The sequence below is a fragment of the Corvus kubaryi genome, unplaced genomic scaffold, assembly GCF_017639235.1.
Source record: "Corvus kubaryi isolate FWS band 111438036 unplaced genomic scaffold, C.kubaryi_AGA036_p1.0 37394, whole genome shotgun sequence".
Classification (NCBI taxonomy): domain Eukaryota; kingdom Metazoa; phylum Chordata; class Aves; order Passeriformes; family Corvidae; genus Corvus; species Corvus kubaryi.
The window spans coordinates 15,375,653-15,394,483 of record NW_024581133.1 but is presented as its reverse complement, the minus strand read 5'-3'; the positions used below and the strand labels follow the sequence as shown (position 1 = coordinate 15,394,483).

Sequence of the window (18,831 nt, the reverse complement as noted above, 5' to 3'; positions counted from 1 at the left end):
GTTGGATTTCTAAAGGTGCTGGGCATTTCCATCTCCTGGAAGATTGTGGGGCTGATCTAAAGTATAGTGATGCTAGTTGGAAAACTTCTTTTTTTAAATGCTGCTGTTATTTTATTTACAAAAATGCATTTTCCTTTCCATTTCTTTTTACCTACTTTAGTTATTGAAATACAGGTTTCAGAAGAGTGGGGATATAAGTGACAGTGAAGAAGCAGCAGCTGCTGGGGTGTGTTGATCCACCAAAGTCTCATGGTTGGTTCAAGCTGGTTCATAAAGTCTCACTGCTGTGTCTTCCAGAGTGGACAATGCAGAAGATCCAGTGTATGAGAGCTTGGAAGAATTCCATGTTTTTGTCTTAGCCCATATATTGAGAAGACCGATTGTTGTAGTAGCAGACACGATGTTACGAGACTCAGGGGGAGAAGGTAAGAGCTTTTATTAGAGACCTCTGCACCGCTGTAAATCGAATCAATTGTAAACTGACACCAGCAAAAGACCCAGCTGTAGCATGCCAGTGTTTATGGCAGAGCTGCTGCCTTCTTCTGAAAGAAAAAAATAGCACAGAACGATGCTCAATCCATTTCTATTAGATAAAAGTAAAAAATACAGGCTAATTATATAGCCTTGCTGAAAATCTCTTTATCCTAGATATTTGCTATTAACTTAAATAACCACCAAATTACAAACACAATACATTTCTGACTGGTCTAAGTGAACAAAGTTCTAATTTCGCCATGTTATTTTGGTGCCCCTTAAAACTCTGCAGAAATCAATCTAATATGACTTTGAAAAATTGAATTGAAATGTGTGTATCATGGATTTTTGTTTTTAATGACTCCTTTGCAGCTTCTCACTCAAAAGTTTTGAATGTTTTATTCAGTTTGCACATGTGAGTACACAAATGTTAGATCCATATGTGGAGCCAGCTGGACACTGTCTGAGCAGGACTCAGAGGATTAAATTAATCTCACTTTCTACCATGAACTAACAGAATTCTAGTTCATGATAGGGTGTTACTTAATTAAGGGGGGATGTTTGGCTGATTAAAGGAGGATGTTAAGCAGGTGACGGAGTTTACAGAAATTTATTTCCACCGGAAAATACTGCGTAATTTTAGTTTCCATTGCAAATTATGAACTACAAGTAATGAATGTAGATTATTCTGTCGGTTATTGAAAAACACTCCTCAAAGACAGAGCAGTCATTGGTCACAGCCAGAACAAGGGGTTCATGAGGGGAACTCATCTTGCAAATATTTCAGCAATAAAGACTCACATTTTTGTAACAAAAGGAGAAATAATTGGTTGGAAGCAAAAACATTGAGAGAATTGTCCTGCCCAAACTTGCTGTTTCCCATAGTTATATGTATAAACAAGTGTAGAATCTTTCAAAGGAAAATTCTGCCCCTCCAGATGGAGTATCCCATTCAAATTCTACTTGTCAGATTTTTTAAGTCTTTCTTTATCACTTATACATGTTTATGTACATTCAGATATATACAGTGTGTGTGATGAAATGTGTGGACTATTAACATGTTTGTAATGTTTCTTATAGAAATCTGTTAATGCAAGGCACAAGCAGAGCATGTTACCAAATGACCTGACAGTATTTACTGGTGATTATTAGAAAATAATTCTTCCTAGAAGCATTACAGGAAGGTACAACTCTGCTTACATGTGTGAGAGTCATCAAGATTTTGTTATAAGATCATAATATCTTTACTAGTAAACAATTAGAGCAAGGAAAATTATGTAAGAGCAGAAGGTTTTCCTTATTGTTCTTCATATATTTCCTGACATTTTTGTAATTAAATTTTATCTGTTGTTGTGACTGTTTTGTGCATTGATCCCCACTTTAAGCTGCTCTCCTGGAGCTCTGAAAAAACTGCAGCACAATTGTTTATACAACTCTTGTCTGTTCTTTCACATAGTTACAAAAATCTCCTTTTTCTCTGCAGCATTTGCACCAATACCATTTGGAGGAATTTATTTGCCACTTGAAGTTCTACCAAACAGATGCCATTGCTCACCTCTTGTGCTGGCCTATGATCAGGCCCATTTCTCTGCTCTTGTCTCTATGGAACAAAAAGACCAACAGAGAGAACAAGGTATGCTTTAAACACAGCAGCACTGGCATATATATTGAATACAGGTCACAAAGTACTTTCTTTTACCTGTAGGTGTATTTATCTGTCAGAAAGGAAACAGTATTCACTAAATTTCATTGCTGCATGTTTAGGAGTCTGAGTGACCTAATCACAAGACAATGGTACAGTCCATTTCTTCCTAACAACTGGAATAATATCAGCAGACTGACAGAAACCTCATTTATCTGGGGCATATCTGTCTGCCTTCATTACTCCAGGTTTTACAAGAGCAATAATGTTACAATAATGTTAAATATCCTTCTTGAGGCTAGCACTGCCTTTCTGTAGGATCTTCCTACACCTGTATTCCCACAGGAGAGGTGCTGGGAGAGAAGCCCCTACCAGATACCAAGCACGGCATCAGAAGCATTAAATACTGACTTTCATGTACAAGTTCATCTGGGTTAATTACAAGGGTCAGTGAATCAAAGTGGTGTTTGTTTTGTGTGACCTGATTGTACCTCTCTTACTGCAGGGCCTCGAATGCACAGGCTTCAGCTGTGTGGAGCAGCAGAGAGCATTTGGCATTTATTCTGGGATGAAGGGAATGCTGTAGCTTTCGCTGTCAGGCTGGTTGCTGTTGGAGACTGCAGCAGTCCAGCAGCAACCACAGCATTGCCATTGTCCTCCACGTGCTGTGACAGGAGGGAGATTGGCACAGGGATGCTCCAGCAGTGCCTGGGGTTTGCACCTTGTCAGCAGAGCAGCTTTGGGACATGGCAAGGGAGAGCCAGTTGTCAAGTGTCAGCAACAACAGCACAGGGGCCACAGCACATGGGCAGCTTTTGAGCTATCAGAATGCAGCTCAGAGCTGCACCTTCTTAAAAGGAGCATCCTGGAGAGCCAGGCCATTTATAACTTGTAGTATTTATGCTCTAACCAAGTGTCAGGAACAGCCTCTGAAGCTGTCTGCACTACTGCAGGTACATACACCCATGTTAAAGCAGCTGCTGAGCTCTCTAGTGGAGGAGACAGTATGTCTGTATTTGAGAAATATATGTGGTCAGATAAATACTGATGTGCATGCCTGAAATTCTGCTTTGGCATAGAGTCCTGTATCAGATTATTTTAAACACTACTATAAATAGATATAAAGAGAAAACATGCTAATATCCCCTTGTCTGGAGAGGATTTAAAACAGATTTTGACACTTCTTTTTACCAGCACACAGCCCCTGGCATTCTGATGGGTTACCAGGGGTGGTCTTGTTTTGAAATCCAGTGGCTGATTAAAAACTGGTAAATACTTTTGTATTCATGCAGACTCAACTGATGCAGATGTTTTGTGCCTTTGTTTATGAAAAACACAGACTAAGTCTCAACTGCCCCTAAGATTGCTTCCTTGGCCTTGCAGCTTCACACACTGCTGTGCTCAGTCCGAGTAGCACTGTAAGAGGTGTGGCAGTGGTTTTAAACAGCACTGTGTCAGTCTCGGTGTCAGCAATTTGTTGTACTGGCATGTTCAGAAAGAGTTAAAGTGTTGTTCTTTTTAGATGAATTGTGGCACTTGAGGCATGAGGATGAGAGCTGGGAAGTGCTGTGACTTCCTTCACAGCACAGAAGGCAGCACACCCAGCTAGGGAATGGCAGCAAAGTTTTCACTGTGTGATTCAAACTGCGATGGACCAACTAGCGGCTGTTGCTTGTCACTTATCCCATCTGTTGGAATTAGGGCTGGTAGACGGTTCTTGGGGTAGTGTAGTTCCAGCTAGAGAGCCACTGCCAAGTGGGACCAACACTGACCATAGCTGCAGACCCTGCTTGGGTGTCAGGGAGGTGCTGCAGGCTGTGGAGTTTGCTTTAGGAATGAATGGGATGGATCCTGTTGGCAGTCGTGACATAAAAATACTCTTCTGTCAGATACTTGGGGAAATCCTACATTAAACCCCAGTAAAACGAGGGCTTACACCAGAGGGTGTTAAAAGTGTATTCGTCACATCTGCTGTACATTTATGCTGCTCCCGTGCCCCAGGACCTTGCAGTACGCTGTATTCTGAGTCTGTAGACTCAGACTCCCTGATTATGCCCCCCGAGTTTCCCTCAGGAGCTCCGATCCCGTGCAGTTTTGGGAAGCGGCGCTGGCGGGGCCGGGTTTGCGGTTCAGCCCGGGCAGAGCGCGGCATTTCCTGGCGCGGCCGGCAGGGGGCAGCGCCCGCGGGATTTGGGCCGCTTTGGGCCTTTCTGGGCAGTTCCGCGAGCGGCGACGGCTGAGCCGGGAGCGGCCCCGCCCGCAGCCACGGGGCCAGCGAGCCGCTACGGCTGCTGGGGCGGGGGCAGTGCGTGACCGAAACGCTGTCCCTGCGCTCTGACAGCGGGTGGCTTGCTGGACTGCAGAAAGGGTACGAACAGGTTATAACCTCTAGTGCGGGCAGGTTTCAATAACTGAGTGCCATGATGTTTGGGTGGCTTCTCCAGGTTTCATTGCCCTTGGATTGTCTGGAATGAATACCCAGGGCAAGTCCTGAAGGGTTCTAGTGCAGAAAGGTAAATGCCTTGATTGGCTGTCAGAGGAGCAGCAGTGATCTGCACCACGCCGAGGATCTTACCCAGGCCCTCAATAGCTTTTACTTGTTTTCCTAATCAAATGGAAGCGAGTTGGTGGCTTTAATTAAAGCTGACATTGCTTTTTTTCTTAGTTTCTTGCTGGTGATGAATGATAGACACTGTGACATTTGAGTGTGGTCCCTGCGTGCTGAGTATAAAGCAGAGTCATTAAGAGGCAGAGTGCTGAGGTTTGACACAGAGTCATTAGGGCAGAGCCCGAGCAGAGAGGGGAAAGAGCAGAAGAGCAAAACTCTGCTGGGCAGCAATGCTAGGCTGTAAGAGCAGTAATGGCCTTTGCACTGCACTCACTCAGAGGCCTCAAACTGACCTCCTAACCCATATATATATGGTGATCTCTGCCCTTCAATTATGTTAATTCAGTTTGAATCTAAAATCACTGTAGCTGCCTCTTGCTTTGTTTCTTAATGCCGATATAAATATATTTTTATTTCTTTGACAGTACAAAGGTACTAAACTAAAGAGACAAAATAATTAACAAACACATGAATCTCTGACTCTGAGAGATAGGCAGGAATATTGCAATTTTTTATTGCTTTCTGCTATTCTAATGGCTCTGTCTCCAGGAAATATTGATTGTGTAGTACAAATGGCCATGTGGCTCTCTCCAGAGGTCTCCCCTCCTCCACAGGTGACTATCGTTCACTCCAGGAGCAATCAGTGTATTAACCTCTCCCTCTTCTCTTTCATTGCACAAATACAAAAACAGGCAAACGGAGCCCAGTATAAATCATTTGTGGTGCTCTGGATGAGGCAATTCTGCAGCACACTCAAATTCTGCCCTTCTTGAAGCAGCGATTCTGCTTTTCACAGCTGAGTCTTTTCTTCTTTTTGTCATTTTTGTTCCCCCACCCCAATCCTTGTTTCTTCTCTGCTTCAGCGGTGATCCCCCTGACTGACTCTGAACACAAGTTACTGCCTTTGCACTTTGCGGTCGATCCTGGGAAGGACTGGGAGTGGGGAAAAGATGACAATGATAACACCAGACTGGCCAAGTAAGACCTGTAACTTCAGTGTAACTTCTGTAACTTCAGTGTTAAGCAGTAAAATGTCTTGAAGCATACCTGGTTGGAGTACTGGGAGAACTGCTAACAGTGAGGGCTTGGTTCATGTGCTCTGGTTACATGGCAGAAGACATGGGGAGGTCTTCAGCTGACCATCACAATCAGGCTGCTGTTACATCTCTCCCTGTTATGAAGTACTGCTTTTTCTTTCAGGCTTTTTGACTGTTTGTTTTCTTTTTTCACCTTTAGTTTGATTCTGTCTCTTGAGGCAAAGCTTAATCTTCTGCACAGCTACATGAATGTAACCTGGATCCGCATCCCATCTGAGACGCGGGTAAGGTAAACTTCCCCCTTGGTCCCACAGCATGGCAGATATAAGGCACAGTAGGATAGGCTGCCTGCAAACACCTCAGTGTCCTGGCAGCAGGGACAGTCACTCATGGCTCACTGATGCCAATCAGGCTTACAGATTTATCTGGTTGATTTAATAACACTGTTGCTTGTACAATTTTTGCTGAAATGTGTCTTTTATCTTAATTTTTCTGTTACATATTTCAGTAGTCTGTAGTTTAAAGAAACCTTTTCTCATAATTTTCTCAGAACCTTGTCTTGCTCTCCTGATGCCACTGTTAGGTCACCAATTTCTTTCTGAGAATGCATTTGTACCCATGGACAGCTCCCAGTTCAGAGTGGCTGACAAAAGGCCAGACTGGCACTGAACTGGAGCCTGCCTCTTCCAGAGAGCTGTTTTAGAACCATGCCCAGCTGGCACCAAGTCAGCTATAAATTTCTCTGCAAATTGCATTGGATAGGTGGAGGGGTTGGGCTGGAGCAAAAGGTTGCTAGGAGAGGATGGAGGTAACAGCCTACACAGATGGGGTTTGAAGAGAGCAACAGAATGCAAAAGGAGAAAGTATTTTTACAAGCTGCAAAAGGGGAAAAATCCATTTTTCTTCAGTTTCTACAGTAGTAGCTACCACATCAGAAAAAGGAGAGTCAAAATGGCCCTGCAGTTGTAAGTGGTGAGCCCTTGTGAAATCTGGGTTACCTCTCCCTGCTCATATTTGCTCCATGATCACGGTCAGGTCACGGCAGCACTTTCACCTCTGCTCCATGGGAATAACACCTCTGCTCCCTATTGAGTGTTGGTTCCTGGGAGAGAGGACATGGAAGTACCCAGGAACAGAGGCAGGCAGGTATCTATACGAGAAATATATAAATGTACAGAGCTTAACCCTCCCCGTGTCCTTGTAGTTAGTTGTTTCATATTTATCTCTAGCAGATTTTAGCTTCATGGTGCTTGAAAGCAAGGCTGTTAGCAGGAGTAAATGAACAGAGTCCCATTTTAAATTACCCTAGGATCCATGTTACTGCATTTTCAAGAAAGGTGTTTTATCATGTTACCTAAAATATAAAGTGGAACTCAGACTTGTGACCCATTTTATCTGCATTGCCTTTCCAAGAAATATGAATACACATCATTGTATTCCTCAGCCTACTTGCTTGAGTTTAATGTCTGATATTTCAGATGAGGTGTTTAGCTCTGGTACATCATACCTTTGATTTTCATGCTCCAGAGACCTGAATAAATAAAGAGTGAATTTAAATAAGCTGAGTTTTGAACATAATCAATTTTGAAATATTGCTGTACACAGGTTTGTGTGCTGTATCCCACTCACAGCTTTCAGCAGCAGCTCCTTCCCCTTCCATCGCATCCTGCCCAGCTCCTTTCCCACTGGCTGAGGGACAGCCTGCACTGCTGATCCTCCCTGTCCTGGCTCACCAGGGCAGGAGGGGACTCGCTTCCCCCCGTGACTCAGACACTGACTTTCACAGAGCCTCTGAGTGACTGATCTTTATTCTACAAATGTGCCTGAAATGAGCCAAAAGCTACTGTAGGAACAAGCAAAATACATAGTAAGCACAGCCAGAAAAGCTTTATTTAGTGATGAAACCAGTCAAAAATGTCAGTGCATAAATTAAAACATATATTTAAAATCAACATCAAAATCTGTATTGAATTTGGGGTGGGTATTTTTGCACCAGTTCTTGTATGAAATTGATTTTGCTGTATCTAATTATAATTCCTTTTCCATAGCAGGCCCCTTTGGCTCAACCGGAATCCCCTACAGCTTCAGCTGGAGAAGACGTGCAGTCTCTGGCTGATTCAATGGACTCAGACCGAGATTCCATCTGTAGTAATTCCAATGGCAATAACGGCAAAAACGGTAAAGAAAAAGAAAAGGACAAACAAAGGAAGGATAAAGACAAAACCAGGACGGATTCAGTTGCCAATAAAATAGGAAGCCTCAGTAAAACCCTGGGAATTAAACTGAAAAAGAACATGGGTGGTCTTGGAGGTCTGGTGCATGGGAAGATGAGCAGAGCCAATTCAGGGAATGGAAAAAATGGTGACGCAGTAGAGAAAGTCAAAGAGAAGAAGTCCAAGTCTCGCAAAGGGAGCAAAGAGGAATCTGGACAGTCTGCAAGCACATCTCCGTCTGAAAAGACCACTCCATCTCCGACTGACAGAGCCAGCAGTTCCCCCACTGAAAAGGTGAACACTAAACCCTTCTCTGACAAGCAGTCTGACCCATGGAAGTACAGCACGGATGTGAAACTCAGCCTAAATATTTTGAGAGCTGCCATGCAGGGTGAACGAAAGTTTATTTTTGCTGGCCTTCTTTTGACCAGTCACAGGCATCAGTTCCACGAGGAGATGATCGGCTATTACCTGAGCAGTGCCCAGGAGCGCTTCAATGCAGAACAGGAACAGAAAAGAAAGGAAGCTGAGAAAAAGGCTGCACTGAATGGCTCCTCTAGTAGGAAACTGGAGCCAGAAGCATTTTCAAAAGAAAAATTAGAACCATCTCCTCAGGATAGGGCATCACCCGTCTTGCCTCAAAGCCATACAACTCAACTGGTTTTAAAATTTAAAGACCGCACTAGTCCCACTCCTGGGTCCTTTTCTTCCCCTAGTAACGGTGCCAAGAAAAGCGGCCCCATCCCGGTGTCTGCCCACTATAGCCATACCCCACCTGTTCAAAGGCAAAGTGTCATCCATTTGCATGACGTCAACTCCAAGCCATCGAGCTTCCAGGACGATACCTACAAGCCAGTGGTTGGCACCCTGAAAACCTGTGCCACCTACCCTCAGCAGAACAGATCCCTGTCCTCGCAGAGCTACAGCCCCGCGCGGCTGCCTGGGATGCGCACGGTGAACACGGTGGAGTCGCTGAGCTACGCCAGGCCTGCCGAACACAAGTCCCAGACCTACACAAACGGCTTCAACACCGGGGACATCAGAGACTGCTTAGAGTACGCTGATGAGGACGCTCCTCAGACCTGGCTGAACGATAAAAACCAAGGCAGAAGCACAGTTTGCCCAATATATTCCATCCAGCAGAACCGCTGTAAGAAGGAGAACTGTTCCTTCTATGGTCGTCCTGAGACTGAAAATTACTGTTCCTACTGCTACAAAGAGGAGTTAAAGCGCAGGGAGAGGGACAGCAAAGGACACAGGCATTGAGGATTCTTCCGTGACTACTTAGTTTTACCATTTTCTTACTTACAAAGTAAACAGTGTTGGATTGCAGTAAAAGGAATCCTTAAAAAGAGAATAAAGGATTGATGAGTAAATAGTGTCTAGCTCTTCGCTTTTCCGAGGCAATGACGAAATAATAGGATTAATTTATCATAAAAAAATATTCTTTTCCATTTTGTCAGTGTCTTTTTTACATATACTGGTAAGCTGAAGGGTTGTTTACTCCTTTGTCAGTGCTGTGTATATGTTTGGTCAAAAATTTACTAATGGTGCCTGAATTTACACTGACATCACTCAGGTAGTAGAATGATAGGGGAAAGTCATACTAGTGAAGATGTGGTGTTGTAGTAGGGTAGCATCTGCCTTGCAGACATTTGAAATGATATAGCTATTATTGAGAGTATTTTTTCCTCAGTAAAACCTAAATTTTTCATAGCCTTTTTTTTCAGGAGGGTAGTGATTTTGCATACTGAACATTTTTAACATGGCGGCATATTGCATTGTTACTAATGTTTGTACTTATTTCAGTCTGAAATGGAATGTTTCTGGAAAAATGGGAGTGAAAGGTCTGAATTCATGAGGGCTGTAGCTCTCCCTAACTTTAAGTTCTGACCAATTATTTCTAAATTTTTATTTTAAAAAAAATAGATTTGAGTCAGTTTTATTTGCACTGAGTTTTAAAACAGGTTTTGTAAGAAAATTCATAATGACTTCGTGTCCCCAAGCCCCTCACACAGTATAGTTTTGTGCACCTGAATTTCAGAGGTATTTTTGTTGCTGTTAAACTGCAGAGAAATATTAAAATAAAATTAAAGTATTAAAAAATTATTAGATATGAAAAATTTGACAAGCTAGGAAATTTAGGATCATTTTAGAGCTGAGCTGCTTGCCAAAACAAATGTAATGCATTAGTTTATTCCCTTAGCTAGTGCACAAATCTAATAATTATTTACATATTGCTTCTCGACATTATTGAGTGGTAATTATTGCAAATGTAACTACTTGAGCCTTATCTTGAAGACTGTTGGCTCCACCTCTTTTCAAGTCTTCTACTAGAGTGAGTCATCTCCCCACAGGAGGTTCCCAGATGGCTGTAAAATACCTCGAGCAGGAATGGCAGCTCCTAGCACAGATTTGCACAAGTCTGAGATCCAAATATTTACGTAAGTGTTTGCAATACTTTTGAAAATAAAACTTTGCTCACAGAAACATTTCTGCAAAGCAGACACCGCAGATACTGTTGAAGTAGATGGATGACATGAGGAAGTTTTCTGGGACACAGGACTGGGTTTGCACCCCTCCACCATCAGCTGGCAGAATGTAGTAACAGGAGCTCTTTGGTGGTGTTAGGCTTGTGAACACTGGCTCATTTTAAGAGCTAATTTTGCAGAACAGGTAAAGTACTGCCTTCAGGACTGCTGACTGCCACCTCAAGGTGCAGAACAGGAGTTCTGCCTTCCTCATTAAGGAATAACACTTTTCTGGCCCACACAGGAAAGATTCTTTGCCAAAGAGTCTTTGTTTCTGATTATTTTTCTGCTGCAGCCCAATTTTAATTTTTGACATGGGTGGCACCATTTCATTTGCATACAGTTAATCCTAATTAACCCTGAAACCAAGCCTAAAGTCGCCTGTGAAAAAAGATGCACAAGATTCTGCTGCCATGTCCTGGCTTTCAGAAGAAGCACATGAGCTTTTTCCAGTGTTCCAAACTGGTAGAACTGAGCGCATACTTAAAATTGACCATATTTTTAGGTTTTCTCCTGAATGGGAGGTTTCAAAATAAGTCTCTTGGCCACTTCTTATAAAAAGTTAGGATCTTTGCCATGTTAGCTGTTCCATGAATCCAGACCTGTACTTCATATTCCTTGCTGTATACTGAGCATGCACTGAATCTTACTGAACTTGCATTCCTTCATAAAAGGGAAATACTGGTGTGTATTAAAGCTCCATGTGACTTCTGTCCTTAAGGTAAGCATCTTCCAAATCCCGTGTCTCCTGCTGCATACACTGGTAAGCAGTGTCCTGTTTTGCTTTGCTGTTGTGATTATTACATTTGAGTTCTAATTGTCAAAGAAAACTGGGATTGCAAATTGTGCTAAAACAAGCCAGACTATGTTAAAAGACATTAAATATACTTGATTGTATTCGCTGCTGAAACTGCGAAAACTGGCGGGATAAAACTTCCAACAAAAACAGAAATATTTAAGAATTCTTAGGGCACCAGAGTAGCAGTAGGGTGTGATACTCTGAGAATCATTTCTGTGTAAAGTTGTGCTTAAGAAATACTACATTAACAACAAACCACACCAGCCCATATATTTAAGTAAGTTACATCCTTTCTGAATGAGGAAAAAAGCAGTACATATGTAAAAATAAGCAATTACCATGAGATTTTGTTGTTTCCTATTTTCATAGGATTTGTTTCTCAGCATTGCTCACTTTAAAATACCTGTTGTATGAAATACTGACAGAACACTTTTTAGTTGTGCCTATTTCCTTAAAATCTTTTTGTTGGGATATCTTTGAATAATTTATAATTGCTGTTTTCTTTTAGAGTTTTCTTCAAACATCCCATGATTCTGTTGTCCCTTGAAAGGAGTTGCAGGCCTACAATGCAATTTGGCAGTTAAAATCTTCACCTCTTTTCCCAGTAGTTGTCTTTTTTTTCCGGATAAGTAATACTGGGGTTGGGGAGGTTTCACCTTTCTATTTCTGGGCCATTTCTGGCAGTTGTGCCATAGCTGGCATTAAAGAGACCAAACATGCAGAAACTGTGTCCCCTCCTGAAGAAGTGTTGTTCCATTAAAAGAAGACTGTAGCTATAAAAGAAAATTTTCTACCTATTTTTTTAGAGAGAATTCCCAACTGCTCATGAGTTGCATTCACCAGCACTGAAAGAAATTGTGTCGTTCCTTAGCTATATGTTAGAGGTAATTACCTTCATATGTATTCTTCTGTTTACTACATGCTCTTTTGGGTTATTTTTCCTGACAATTGGAAGTGTATGCACTCCACAGGCCAGCTGGCCCTGTGCCTGACCTGCTCTCTCTACACCCTCCAGAGCTGAAGAGTTCCCACGTAGTCCCAGAAGTACAGAAATCAGCTTTGCACTGGGGGGACCCTGCTCATTCCTTCTGTTAGCTCGAGTGGCTGCAATGCACACACCCATTTTTGCATTTGTATGTGCTTTTTTCCCATCTCTCCTAGATAGTGATTGAACATTTATCACTGTAGTCCACATTTCAGCAGTACAGAGTAAATACTAGGTAGGCTACACCTTCCCAGAATGGATCCAAAATCACCAGGAGATATTTAAGTTGGGGGAAACTGGAATTCTTTTAAAGTGTGAATGTGCAATTTTTCTAATTTAAAAAAGGCTTGAACCTATTATGCTTTTTTTTTCTTTGTTCTAAACTCTGATGCAAAGGTCTGTTTGTAACAGAGAATGCCTGTGATACGTAATGGGTTTCAGTCATGCTTTATATTAAAGTTCCATTTAAAATGCTTTATAAAGAGTTAATAAACCACTGTTAGAGTTTACAAATATATTTTCAGAGGTAGGTATCAATTATAGCATATGGCTAACAAGCAGCTCGTTCAGAAGAAGGTTTTGTAGGTTATCAAAAGTAACTTCAGATTTTGGGTTTTAAAACAGTTGGTGAACTTTTTGTTCTAAAAATGCAACGGCAATATTGTCCCAGCTTTCTTTAGCAATTAGCTGCTTCTTCCTAAGTCAAAGGTAACATTAGGAGCATCAGTAAAAGAAAGATGCTGTACTTGAAAAGTTTTGTGTTGCTTGTGTCTTAAGAAGTCTAAGCAGGCCAAGTGGAGCCTTCAGTTGTCTCTGTGGAGCTGTGAGCTGAGGTGTGAGCAGTGGTGCCTGGCCCGGAAAGCGCTGGGGACACGCTGCACAGGCCCTGTGTGACACCTGGCTGCAGTGTCCACTCCTCGCACAGAGGCACATTCAGGGTCAGCTACTTCTCGGGTGATGAATGTGTAGATAGCAAAAATGCACAGCACAGATCTGACAAAATACTGCCCTCCACCTCCCCGATTCTGAAACAGCTACACTGGTGCTCTCCTTTGCCAATGTGAATGGTCTCCCTGACAGCAAGGAGACTGCTTATCTTCAGAAACGTTCAGCAAGTGTTAAGGAAAAGATTAAATGTTTTTGATCAAGGCCTGAGCCTTTGGCAGTGTCTGTTCTGCACAGGCTGTCTGACGTTACTCTTTCAAGGAGAGAATTGATGAGAATTTTGCTTGAGGAGTAGAGGGAAGCCTTAGGCCTCTTTGGGCTACATTTGCTGTCCTCTGTAATGTGTGGACAGAATCCTATTAGTACTGGGGGCCTTAAATCAGGTGCTTCATTGACATTTAAAATATTGCAAACTGGGCACAAAAGTAAAGTACAAGCTAGTGAAGGGGGTAAGGTCTTCATAACACTGTGAGTGTTTTGCACAGGTGGAAACCCATATGTTAATAGAAACCATGATAATCTCAGATAAACATAGGTACAGAGAAGCAAAATAACTGATGCTGATTGTAGATGGCTTTTCATCTTAGTGTATTTTAAGTCTCTGTCAGTGTATGTGAAGAGTATTTGTTTTAGAGAATGGCAGCTTACGTGGAGGATCACCAAACTATAGCATAGAAATGAAATTATTTCAGTAACAGATATTAATATCTATTTTAATTTGCACATGGATTTCCAGTGTATATGACTAAAATATTATATTGTTAAAAACGAGAGAAAAACAACACAAAGGTGTTTGTAAGTATGTTCTATTTGTAGACTTAAGGCTGTATTATGTTGGAATTTTACAAGCCAAGTTTAAATTGTAATATAGAAATTATTTTTATATTATTTTCAAAATATGCTACAGAGCAATATTTTGCGCCTTTATTATAAACAGGGTCATCATTTTAAGTAGGTTACTTTCAGAAATGCTGGTAGAAATTAACCATGAAAAGAAAGCTTTGTAAATGTACTTGTTGTTTCTAACTGCTCTGTCTGTTGTGCACATCTGTATCTAATGTGAGTTGAATATACAATTTTTTTTTAAATTGAAGAGCTTTAAATTTTTCTTTAGATAATTTGGTACAACACTGTTCCTCTCTATTTAATTCTTCTCTTCCACTCCTTGCCAATAGCCCCTTTTATAAGCAGCTTCTGAATAAACATTCATCTGGAAAATTTCCTTACTAAATGAAACATTTCTGCACAGATATTAATTGACTTGGGACATTCTTAATATACACCCTGAACCCATTGGAGTAGGATTGGTTTGCTTTTTTTTTTTTTTTTAAAAAAAAAGAGAATCAGCTATTTATTATTCATTCAGAATGAAAATCGAGAATGAATAACCCATGCAATCATTTAGCATCTCGGGGAAAAAAGTCACTCTAGATCATAGAAATGTCATCCCTAATTGCTAGATACATCCTCTTTAATATGTATCAAATATGCATTAGCTTCTTGCAGATTGAAGTGTTCAGATTTTATTTCTTCATAGTTCTTTGTACTGTACATATCGATTACTGATGAACTGTGCAAAAAAAAGGCATCACAAACTAATGCATATGTTAAATTAGAAGTCTGTGTATTTTTTTAAATTCCCTAACTTTTGTGGTTTAGTTTGTTGGGATTTGTTTGTTTGTTTAAGAATTACTATTAAGGTATGTACTGCAACCAAAATTTTCAAATCTGGATGCCTAATGATGGTGCATCTGGGCTTCTCCTGATCAATAGGCTGGTTTTAAGGTGTACTGAGCATCAATTTCTGTGAGAAGAAAATCTCCCTCTTCAGAAAATCAAGTGAGTGTTATTCTAATGCATATTCAGGTCTTTTCTTTATTAACACTCTACACTTCAGTTAATGGAATTTATATTTTATCTTTAGTGATTTTCCATGTGTGAACAAATAATTGGGCTTATTCATAAAGTTATTATTTGAGTATGGAGAGACTTGCCTCATACCAAAACACCATATAATTGTTTAACTGTTGCATTCTTAATGGAGCTCTTGTATTCCCCTGTTGGAGTGGAGAAATAAGACCTTATTTTTCCCTTGGGTATCATGATCCTGTTACTTTGTCTGGTTGGGTTTCTCCTCCCAAGTGAATATGCTGTTCTGGTTGCTGGTTTCTCTCCCATTACCTGAATGCCTGTACTGTACCAAGAGAATTGAAATGGCTGATGCACATTTGCACTGTGGAACAGGCCATGTGGGTAAAAGCCACCGTGCTCCAAACAGCCTTAAAATTACGACTCTCTGGGGACTGAGAGTCACTTAACTGGATGCAGCCTCTGTCCCACTTCCTCATTTAACCATGACTGTAGGACACTCAAGCCTGCTGTAGTCTGTGTGTCTCTAGACATATTCATCTAAATACCCTGTAATCTTAACAGAAAATTTTCTTTTAAAAATTTTGACTCTGATAAGTGTTAGTGTCACTGCCAGGAAACCTTAGTCAAAAGAGGAGATGGAGTAAAGAGAGATAATCGTAGCTAGTGGAGTAACCAGGGCGCCAAAATACTAAAGGGAGGGAAAATAATTAACATGTATCAAAACCTATTTCCTGTCAAGACTGTAAGTTTGGAAAAATTTCCTGTATTCTGGGAAAACAGAGAAATGTTTTTGCCATTCATCTCTGCATCTAATGTAGCCTCTTACTTTGTTGCAGAGGTTTTCTATTCGGGAGTAAGGGAGAAAAGGAACTTCTCTTCCCTTCTTAAAGCAAATTCTATTGGAAGAATCATCTGAGATTGGAAAAATATGATCCAGTGTTGGAACTAAACAGTGCCTAGCTCCCATGTGCATTGTGTACTTCATTTTGCCCCTTCCAAACACGATTTCTTTAGAAAGAGAAGGAGAGGGAAGTTTAAAGATTAAGCTTGTATGTTAATTATCCAGTTCTTCCTTTTTTCACATGTGGAATCTATATAAACATGAACATGGAATTACACTGGAGTTGCACTTCCCCTGCTGAAAGGTAAAAGCCACCTTTGAAGGTAAATTCCATGTAATTGCTTTGCCACAGAGTAAAATTAGAACCCCTTGGGACAGAAGCCTGACAGCATGTCAGGAGCCTGAGAGCCATAGCCACCATAGCTGAAACAGCAGCTCTTGGTCATTCTTGCTTTTACCACAGATGCAGTTCATTCTGGCCCATGGTGTCTGAACAGTATCTTTGTAGTAAAGATGAAGTGGAATGCTGCCTTGTTGCCATCTGCTTCCAGGTTTGAGTAATGAAAAGCCTCTTGCCCATGCTTTTGGTTAAAATGTGCAGGAGATGCAGCAGCAGAATGTGGCATCTCAGGCTCAGAGAATGCCCATCTCCTTTAAATGGCCTTTGCAATCAGGTATGAATTGAAATACAGCCATGTGGGTGTGACAGAAGCACTCATCTCAACTTTGCAAATTGTGTGCACTTTTAATACTAACAAAAATTAGGCAATGGTTTTATTGTTTATTTTCTTAAGATCCTGAGTACTGTAAATACAGTCTTTGTATAGTGCACAGTGTGTGTACAGTACAGAAATGCTTTTCCCTCGGAGCCGCTCGGAGAGCTTTGCATGCACATGGTGCCCAACTCTGCCCACTCACCATAACCAAGGAGAACAAACAGGATTTAGGCCTAGACTAAATAATGGATGAAATTAGCCACATAGACCTAAACAGCTGTGAGTTCCCAACCCTGGTGTTGTAGGCCAGCTTTGTATAAAACTCCATCCCAATGATTGAGATTAGGTTTGTGCTCCTTCCTGGGGAGGAGTAATTACTTCTGTGTCTTTTCCAAGCCCATTGCTCTTAGTCTCTAACTCCTGTGTTTGTAAAGTTCCAGCTTAGCATGATTCAGCTAGGAAGCAGTTTTTAAAATCTGCATAGAGCTCTTGTTTTCTTTTTGGAATCCATCTCGAGTTTTACTTTGCATTCAATTTTAAGACATAAAATATTGTTATGAACTTTTCACAATGCCTTGAAGTTGTCTCTTGTGGGGCTGAAAGACTTTGTTCTCCTTGGGAGGCCTTGTTCTTCCTTATTGATTCTTGTGACTAACATTTTTGTATGGAAAAAGCTGAATGAACCATTGAAAGTATCACTGCTGTTTACATGAATTCTGCTATTTGGTACACTTTGTGTTGTTAAAACCCAATGCCTCTCAGACATGGGCAAAGCTTGAAGGACAGTCTGAAGTATTGTATACAAAAGGTATATGTAGTTAATTCATCATAACTCTACTGTTGCTATTGTACAATATGCCCCCCCAAATTGTTTGTACATCTTCTTTCCTATTGCTAACTTTTTTTTTGTCTTCTCCTTTCTTAAACAAATTCTACAACTCTTTGTCCTTAAAGACTGTGATAGATTTTCCAATAAAGATTTGGCTTTCTCAGTTCAGGTTGCATATAGGAGTGGCTTGTCCCCCAAAACAAGAACTAAAGTAACACAGATATCACACCCTTGGCTTAGAGAAGTTTATTTACTCATTAACTGAGAGTCGCTGTTCAATTATAACCAAAGCTAATTATATAAAGTTTAAAATATCAAGACTGGTAATGTGATTCTATCTAATAACCTGGTAAACTCAGCATTTTTAACCCATAGAAATGTACAATAAATGTATTTGTACTTGAAGTCTGTATTTCAAAGAAAGAAAGTAGTTGGCTCTCACTGGGGCTTAAGAAAGTGTTAATAAGGAATAAGTAAGTCTCATTGATTTTGGTTGGCTGAGAATTCAACTTCTTCGTAGTCTTACCACCCTTCTCATTTTTCAGTCTGAGTTTCTTGTTGCCTTCTATAAGTTTATACGCTTTTAGTAAATATTGATTTAGGCTTTCAATAAACTATGTAATAGAAACTACAGAAATTTATTTAAAGCTGAAATTATTTTTCAGGTTTCTTGTTTGACCATTTTCAGGCAAAAAGGAATTAATTTATCTTTTCCCATTTCCCCTCCCTATTCATAATTTCAAAACACAATTGGTTGCAGTCACTTTTGTCTGCAAAAAAAACAATTGATCATTTTTAATCTGACTGCCATATTATTTAAATCCACTGTTCAAAAGAAACAGGAGCATTAATTAACATTAAAGAATAACGAACATTTCTTGTTGTGAAAAGTGTGAGTTCTTGAGAGCCTTTTCTACATGCAGTTTTCATTCAAATTCAATTTACATGTCATTTTTAATCAGATCCATACTTTGACAAAGATGTGTAAGAGCTGTTTTTAGCAGTTGGATTGTTACTTTGTAAAGTATTAAAGCACTAAACCAATTTTTGCAATAGGTAGTAAAACTTGCTTTTGTTTTGAAAAACTTCCAGTTATAATTGTCGCACTTTTTATAGCAGAACTGTATTTAATTTCTTTCTTTTATGAAAGATTACTCAAAGTAACTGATAGCTCTGTAATCTGTGTGAATTGGCTTCTCCATTATTTGAATCTGAGAGAAGCTACAATGCCTATTCAATAAAATTAACTTATTTCTAAAGTACCTGTTTGCTTGAATTCTTGTTTGTGCTTTCTGTGTGCTCTCTCAGGGTGATGCTGGACAGACCCCGAAGCCCAGGG

General features: G+C 40.5%; 1 protein-coding gene across 5 annotated transcripts in view; it reads left to right on the top strand.

The window, feature by feature from the left end:
- OTUD7A (OTU deubiquitinase 7A) overlaps nucleotides 1-18,754 on the top strand; it is a 128,868-nt gene extending 110,114 nt beyond the window's left edge. For 4 of the 5 annotated variants that reach the window (XM_042039166.1, XM_042039167.1, XM_042039168.1 and 1 more), the window contains 5 exons: nucleotides 298-425; nucleotides 1,958-2,107; nucleotides 5,588-5,702; nucleotides 5,961-6,045; nucleotides 7,810-18,754. In XM_042039166.1, the coding sequence (XP_041895100.1) occupies nucleotides 298-425; nucleotides 1,958-2,107; nucleotides 5,588-5,702; nucleotides 5,961-6,045; nucleotides 7,810-9,240 (1,909 nt within the window). In that variant the 3' untranslated portion in view covers nucleotides 9,241-18,754. The remainder of the gene's footprint in view (nucleotides 1-297; nucleotides 426-1,957; nucleotides 2,108-5,587; nucleotides 5,703-5,960; nucleotides 6,046-7,809) is intronic. The other variant, XM_042039169.1, reaches the window with a different exon arrangement.
- Nucleotides 18,755-18,831: the final 77 nt, after the last annotated feature.